The 8,510-nt window shown below is 30.9% G+C and overlaps 1 protein-coding gene across 1 annotated transcript in view; it reads left to right on the top strand.

The window, feature by feature from the left end:
* The first annotated feature begins 7,272 nt into the window (after positions 1–7,272).
* The window catches only part of LOC140443712 (cytochrome P450 6j1-like), an 80,294-nt gene continuing 79,056 nt past the window's right edge, over positions 7,273–8,510 (top strand). Inside the window, exon 1 of the mRNA XM_072535098.1 lies at positions 7,273–7,470. Coding sequence (XP_072391199.1) covers positions 7,289–7,470 — 182 coding nt within the window. The 5' untranslated portion in view covers positions 7,273–7,288. The remainder of the gene's footprint in view (positions 7,471–8,510) is intronic.

The raw sequence follows: 8,510 nt of genomic DNA, 5'->3' as shown, positions 1-8,510 counted from the left end.
GGTAAATATAAAACAATTATCGATATGATAAGCGCAATACATTCTTTTGTTAACAAATTAAAATTATTAATCAAGCAAATTAGCAGAAAGTATTTAAACAATTTTCCATTGTTGAAAAAAAGGGTAGCCGCTCATTTGAATTATGTTTATAACGAGACGGAGCCGCAAGCAGAGTTTGAAAGACGCTTCGCTGATTTTAAAAAACTGACAGCTATTGTAACATTCATGTCTGATTCATTTTCTTGTCAAGACGTAGAAAAAATAGTCACTGAAACATCCGTTACGTTCAATATGGAGATTATTTCCGTGCAAAATGAGGTACTGAAAATAATTTCGGATATACACCTTAAATCCAGAGCAACCGATACGAAATTTTGGTCTTTCATACCGCCTGAGAAATATCCGTCTTTGAGACAAGTAGCTCTGCAGCTCACAGCATTATTTGGATCAACATGCTTGTGTGAGTCTGCATTTTCTCAAATGAAGATAGTGAAATCAAAATATCGTAATCGGCTAACTGACGAACATCTCTCTTCATGCTTGTGTTTGGCCCTTGGTAATTACGTACCATCATATGAAATACTTGTGGATGTTATGCAGTGCCATGCATCAACATCCAATTAAAATTAATATGAAAAACATGACTTTAATTACAACTCTCTGAAGTTACAACTTTTTCTCAACTAGAAATGTGCAATAGAGTTTTTTATCTTCCAAATTGTTTTTTTACTATGCTTTGTTTTTAAACCAGAAGGAGTACACTAAAGAGACAGATTCACACCCAAGAAAGTCACTAGAAAGTTACCAAATACATCTTCTTTTTTGGTTGATCATATCGGTTTTCCACGGTAATCCAAAAATATTATATTATACTAATACGTCGCTAAAGAGTTCTAAAAACAACTGTTTTTTTTATATAAAAGCAGAATAAAAATCTAAAAATTATAAGAATAACGAAGAAAACCCAAAAAATCGCCGATATAACTTAATTAACCTATGAAATGCCATTCGTGTCAAAATTTCATAACAGTCGAGTAAACTTGTCTGAGGTTAGACCAATTACAAACAAACATTGCGGCGCGGTAAATTTGAATTGCTCCTCCTGGTTTAAAAACAGGGTATAGGGGGTATAGGAAGTCGATCTCCGGACGCTTGCAGTTTATGTAGTAGATCCCATGCAGTACAAGTCTAAGCACCACTGTTTTAAAATAATCCAAACTAACAAATATATACCTACAATATTGTAATAAATTTCAAGTAGATATATTTTTTGTCTATTTTAAAATCAAGGTCATTTTAAAGTAATAAGAGAGATCTGCTGCAAAAAATGAAGGACAAAAAAATAAACATACTAGTACAATTTGATGGCTTAATAGGTAATTATTAGGGGCACGATTGTGGATGACATAATGTTAAAGCAAAATACTTTTATTGGAAGCAACCAATTGTAAGTACAAGGGTTATACCTACTTAAAAAAATGTATAAATGTTTGCAGCAACAAACTTCCACTGCTAAAAAACATTTAGAAAAATACGTTTTCATTCCAATATATTTTGTAAATCATATATACTCATATTTTATTGGATTTTTATTTTTAATGAATATGGCCTCACTTACAATTCACTTGTCAGTTAATCTGGTCTCCTCCTAGGCGCCTCAGCAATACATATTATTCTTCTCATCTCTACAAATCCTTCTTCTCGGTTTAAGTTCTTTTCTGCATTTGTTGTTCAGTTTTTGGTAAAACTTTTTTATCTCTAATGTTTTACTTAGACCTTATAGTGCTTGATATTTTCTCTCTTCTTTCTTTGGTGCACTTTCTTTTCTTCTTTACGTAGCTGCATATATTTCTCCTCTGCTTATTGGACATGTACTCCTGTTGCATAATTAAAAATACTCCTTTTTTCTGTTTTAATCTGACAGTTTTTGTCAAACCAGTTATCCGTTCTTGTGTTTCTTTGTTTACCTTCCATGCCTTATACTTTTTTAGCTGCTTCTTTTATGATTTCTCTGCAGTCTTTCCACTCCTCATTTATATCTTCATGTTAGTCTGTTTTGTGGTTTATTGGTTATATTTTTTTATTAGTATCGATTTTTGTTCATACCTTTGAGTTCTTTTACATTGTCTTGTTTAGGTTTAGTTTAGTTTATTAACTGTTTTTTGATAAAAAATACAACTTTACGGAATTATGTTGTATTATAGGTTCATCATACTTTTTTTACTGTTATCCTTCTTTGTTTAGTTGTTATTTTTTCTACAATACCATTATTATATATATTAAGTAATTAATAAATTGGTCTAATAATATAATTTTGATATTTAATTGGTAAGACAATTTGTAAAACCAAAATATGCTTAGAAAACAATATAAATATTAGCTTTCATATTATTATTATAAAAATATATTTAGAAGAAAATATATAAGAAAACTTATTTAGAAAATATAATTTAAGTGAGCCTTGCGCGACAGCAAAAATAAGCGAAGATTGCTGCGAGAAGAGACGCGGAACAGGACAGATTGAAAAATGCGGGAAGCAGTACAGAACAAAAGGCTTTCCTGAGTCTCGTTGTCCCGCTGTCCCGCGTGAAAGCCTAGTACCGACATTTACAAAGAATGACAGACTATGGCCTATAATCGGCAGCGACCAGAGCAAAAAAAAAGAGAAAGACAGAAAACAACACAATATGGTTCTTGTTTTTTCACGTCATCGTCGTCGTTTAATCAGTATAGTTTTTCTTTATTGAGCATTTATATGATGCTAACTCATCGTTTTTCAAGAACGTAGTTAACTTTAAGCCAAAGCCCCTATTCTTCGGAGGACCATCTCTGTCACTTTCGTTAACCCTTACCCTGTTTCTAACCAACCCAGAGGTTGGTTACTGCAAACTTCCACAGGGTTGCTTAGGTTTCTGGGGTTGCGTCACGTGAACGTAAAAGTCGAAATTAAGTAAGACATGCTAGTGATGCAGTTAAACCCCTTGTGTTGAGATTCCCTTTCAGTATTTTGTGTGTACACTAATGTTAAATCGTATTTTCTATTAACACTATATCATCAGTATACATTAGGCACAGGAATTATGACTCTGTATATGATACAATACTAATAAAAATAAATAAGCATTATTTTCCTATTTTCTCATGAAATTTATCAGCCTCTTTGTAACGAATTATTTTGCCTAACACATAGGATATTATTATGGGGGCTTAAAAATTGTGGACAGAAATTACTGGGCTGGAGATAGGGCAATCAAAATAAATTAAACTGTTGCGAACGGCACTCAGGGTTTATTTGAAAAAACAAGCGATTGTTGTAGTTGACCAACCAAAAAGATCCCCAGGTTCTAAGAGTCCTATGTCACCTCGGGGGAACAAATAAGAGTCTAACCACCTTCTGTTGTCTCCGGGTGCTCTGTAGAGGGCTTCGAATATACTGTCGAGAGCTCCTCTACTTAAGTCCATTTTCGGGTTATGGACTTGGAAAATATAGAAGAATAGAATATAGAATATATACCTTATATATTCGGTGTCTTGCCTTGAAAAAGGCAAGATATTTCTTACACAACAAATTCCTCGTCGAAAATGGTACATTAGGTTGTGGTCTTCCGATGGCTTGTCTTGAGAAAGACAAAATATTTTCTTACATGACAAAGGATTGTCGAAATAAAAACACCAAGTTAAAGTTGAAAATAACTCTCAGCCACAGAGTATGGAAAATAGAACAGGAGCAGAGCCCCGAGAGCACTAAGCTCTCGGAGAGCCCGTGAAGGACTGACCTGGCTGACCTGAAAATCGCCAATATTTATATGCGCTGTTCGAGCGATAAGTAGGGATTTCCAGGTCAAGAGCCAATGGGAAAATTCGAGGCGGGGCGATGCGCATCGAAATGCGTACTAGTCCACAGACTATCGCATTCGATGACACTTAGGCCTGCCGCCTTCCTAGCCAATTGGTCACCAATTCGGTTGCCTAAATTTCTGTTGTGTATTTTAACCCACCTCAGGATGATGGTATTACCATGCGAAGCTTAAGTTAATGACTCGTGACATTCTATTGCTAACCCTAATCGTAACACGTAATCTATTTAAGGTTAGTAAAGCTTGTCTACTAGTCTGTGCAGATTATTATAGTTTTCTCAGCTATACTTTTTTAGATTATCTCTTTTGCGCCTATGGAAATACCAGCTAGTTCTGTCTGAAGTACGGTTTCATTTTTACCCCTACCCCACTTTATTCTTGGGTTCAGTGATCTGGAGTATATCGCGCATCCTGAGCCTTCTTCGCTTCTTCTATTTTGGAGTCATCGGTGTATATACAACACGCATTTGCCACGTTTATCTCCCTATACTGTCTCGTTTCAATTTTGTAGGTTTTGTAGGTTTACAGCACGCTAATATACAGATATTTTTCAACTATTTTTGATAAATTTGGTGATAACAATATGTAATAAACAAAATATGCAAAAAAATAAACATAATTTTTTACTCACTCATAAACATTATATAAACATGTAACAATAAAACACTGAAAACTTTGTTTTCAAAACTTCCACAAAATTTATTTTAAATTCTATTCACTACAGCTGTTTTGGCTAATTGCCTTTCTCAAGTGATCTGTTTTTGGCATGGGTTTACACTTTATAGTCTCTAATGAAATAGGTTGAGGAGGGGAGAACTGTTTGTCTCAAGCTGGTCATTCAGAATTATATCTGTGTTTTTTAATTTGTTGATTTCCATAGATTCTAACAAAGATAGCTTAAGGCCTTTATTTTGAATGTGTAGAATTTTAAATTCGTCATTAAAAGAATGATTATGATCTAGAAGGTGAAGTGCGTATATAGAATCTGTTTTTCTATTACTGAAAGCCCTTTTATGTTCTGCTATTCGTTTATTAAAATTTCTACCTGTTTGACCAATGTAAGTTTTTGGGCAGTCGCCACATTTAAGTTTGTACACACCACTGTGTATGTGTTTTTATGTTGGCTCTTGTTGTTTTTAATATATTTATTATATAAAGCGCCAACATAAAAAACACTTACACAGTGTTGTGTACAAACTTAAATGTGGCGACTGCCCAAAAACTTACATTGGTTAAACAGGTAGAAATTTTAATAAACGAATAGCAGAACATAAAAGGGCTTTCAATAATAGAAAAACAGATTCTACATACGCACTTCACCTTCTAGATCATAATCATTCTTTTAATGACGAATTTAAAATTCTACACATTCAAAATAAAGGCCTTAAGCTATCTTTGTTAGAATCTATGGAAATCAACAAATTAAAAAACACAGATATAATTCTGAATGACCAGCTTGAGACAAACAATTCTCCCCTCCTCAACCTATTTCATTAGAGACTATAAAGTGTAAACTGATGCCAAAAACAGATCACTTGAGAAAGGCAATTAGCCGAAACAGCTGTAGTGATAATAATTTAAAATAAATTTTGTGGAAGTTTTGAAAACAAAGTTTTCAGTGTTTTATTGTTACATAAAATGAATTTCCATCAAGTAACGGTCGAATCCATCAATTATTATATAAACAGTGTCAGATCGCTATTTAATTTTAATAACGTTGAAGATCGGCAATTTTAACGGAAAAGTGATACAATTTTACTGAAAAAGCGTAAAAAATACTTTAAAATGAGTGTATGTAAAGTTATTTTCTTAATTTGTTGCTTAATCATTGCAAAAATTACTTGAAAAGTCAATTTTTTGAAAATCATTATCAACTGTTCTAAAAATGCACAAAAAATTTAATTTTTAATTAAATAAAAGGGAAAATATTACATGTACTCCTTACAGTCCTAAAGTGTAAATCGTAAAGTGTACATTAAACCAAAATATTTTACGTCAACTCCAAATGTTAAAAATTAAAATGACGCAAATTAAGTCCTTTAACTGTTATAAACAAATAAGCTGTGAATTTATCAAAAAAATTGGCTAACTTTGGCCCTAATTGACCTAGGTCAAATTGCTTCCTTTTTTTAATCGTGAAAAAATGTGCTTTGGGAATACGTAAAAATAATAACAAAAAATTATTCTATTTGTTTACAAGTAAAAAATTAGCATATTTTTGTAAAATAATTTTTTGATAATAGTTTCTTCTGTTTAATTTTTTTACGAGACTCATTCTTTTATTTGAAAATCAAAAAATTGTTCTAACTGCATTTTTTTCTTACTTATGTTACTGTAAAAAACAGCTTTCTGAAATAAACAAATAAAATAAAATTTAAACAGTTTATTGAATCACTTTTAAATTTGTATCACATATCATATCATATTAAGCATTACAATATTCACCTTTAAAGAAAATTTCAAAGCCTTAGAATAATTTTCGCAATAGTTATAAATAAATTATTTTTTTCGAAATTTTGCTCCTTTTTGCATTTATCTAAACAACAAAAACGTATATAAATTTTGGTACTTTTAATAACCGACTCGAAAACAATTTGAGAATCGATTTTATTTTATTTTATTTTATTTTATTTTATTTTATTTTATTTTATTTTATTTTATTTTATTTTATTTTATTTTATTTTATTTTATTTTATTTTATTTTATTTTATTTTAATTTATTTTATTTTATTTTATTTTAATTTATTTTATTATATTAATAAACACGCATGAGACTGCGTTTATCACAGCATAGTATGTGGCCGCGAGATTTCGTTGTAGAGGTTACAGTTTTTACTGACGCTACAGTTTTTACTGTTGCCACATTCATTACAGTGGATTTAATTTTTTTACACCTCTCTGTGATCCACCGCCGTGTATCGCCCCGTCCGTAGCCCGCGATAAGAAAGCTTTGCTTCCAAAAACACACAACATTGGTTACTTTCGTTGATCTAACTAATCCTGTATAACCGAAAATAATTTTAAATTGTGGACGTTTTTGATATACATCAGTTTTGCTAGTAATTTTTTTAAATACTCCATAAAATACTTTAGCCTAAAAAAAGAAAACTGTAGATTTTTCGCACCTGGTGTATATTAAAAAAATAAATTAATTAAAATGTCAAAAAGGATCAGTTTTTCACTTTTGTTCTTGACTGATAATATTAAAGTAAACTTTGTACAATAAACTTGTTTTGATAAGGGTATAAATATAAATTGTCTTATAACAGTCGCTGTAACGATTAACTGATTAAAAGAAAACAACAATGAGCAAATGTATGCAATTGGCAACTATTTACTGTTACTCGTTTATTTTCATTCAAATACAATTTACCAATTAACTACCTCTGATATATAAACGGGGCATATCATAGACACCATTAAAGATAAATATGTTGTTAGTATTACTGCTAGTGTTGGTAATAACTTTGTTGTTTCTGTTAATACAGCGGAGATATAGTTATTGGTCTAAAAATGGCATACCCGGCCCAACGCCTTTACCACTCGTGGGAAATTTTGGAAAAAGTTTTATCGGAAAAAAGTCGGCTGGTGAAATTGTAACTGAAGTTTACAGGTATTTATTATTTTTAACCATGAAATCTAATAAAAGCTCATAAAATAACTAGTAATTAGATATTATATTATATCATAAAAAATAATGGACCATTAAATGAACGTAAAATACGGCGATACCCTGTAATTTTTCGTGTCATCACCAAATTGCATGAAAATTTTGATGTAGCTTCTACTTACCCTCCACTGTACTTTTGGACGAGCCAATGGTTGCTTTTATTTTTTAGGGGTGAAAACTACCACTATTAGAAAAAATCATATTTGTTAATTAAAGCGAGTAATTGATGTAAATCATCTTTAATGAAGTGAATAAATATCAAATACCCTTAAACAACACAATTTAAGATTTTGTCAGTTAAACCCCTAAATCTCACCCTTCTTCTTATCTAATGCCTTATCTCCATTTATTTGCATACAAATTTGGATATAAGTTGTACTTACCCTCTACTTCAAAATTGGACTTTTGCCCTTGGTTGCTATTATCATCCCTAGGGTGAAAATCGCCCCTATTGGAAAAAAATTATATAATTGTAAATTCAAGCAATTTGATATTATTTAAGTATACAATGACATTTAGGTTTAAGTTTAGATTTTTTACTCTTTTAATAATTTACCACATAATTTTAACCGTTATAAAAACCATCCCTTGCGAAGAAATTTGAATAGTTATACTATTTTTTACAAAAATAATATACAATAATTTGTTTAATCCAAATGTTATAAATTTATTTCATTTTAACTTGAAAAACAACTCTCATTAGTGTATTAGCATAGGTAAAAGTATATATATGTGCCTTAATAACACAATATTGTAACATTGTAAACATTGTAACTCAATTTTATTTAGTTTAGAAGAGAGTGATTAAAAAAAAATTTCACATTTATGTTTTTACTTCGTCAGTTTCAATATTTTTTGTAGTTTTTTTAATCGTTATTTTATAACTTTTATTCAGATTTTCACTTTCACCTACCGGATTTTCGTTAAAATTACTGGTTCTGATATAGATCGAGTTACAATACCAAGTTTTTCAAGTAGTAGTC

Source organism: Diabrotica undecimpunctata, chromosome 6 (assembly GCF_040954645.1).
Source record: "Diabrotica undecimpunctata isolate CICGRU chromosome 6, icDiaUnde3, whole genome shotgun sequence".
NCBI lineage: Eukaryota > Metazoa > Arthropoda > Insecta > Coleoptera > Chrysomelidae > Diabrotica > Diabrotica undecimpunctata.
The sequence above is the reverse complement of the archived record's forward strand: the minus strand, read 5'-3'. Positions and strand labels throughout refer to the sequence as shown.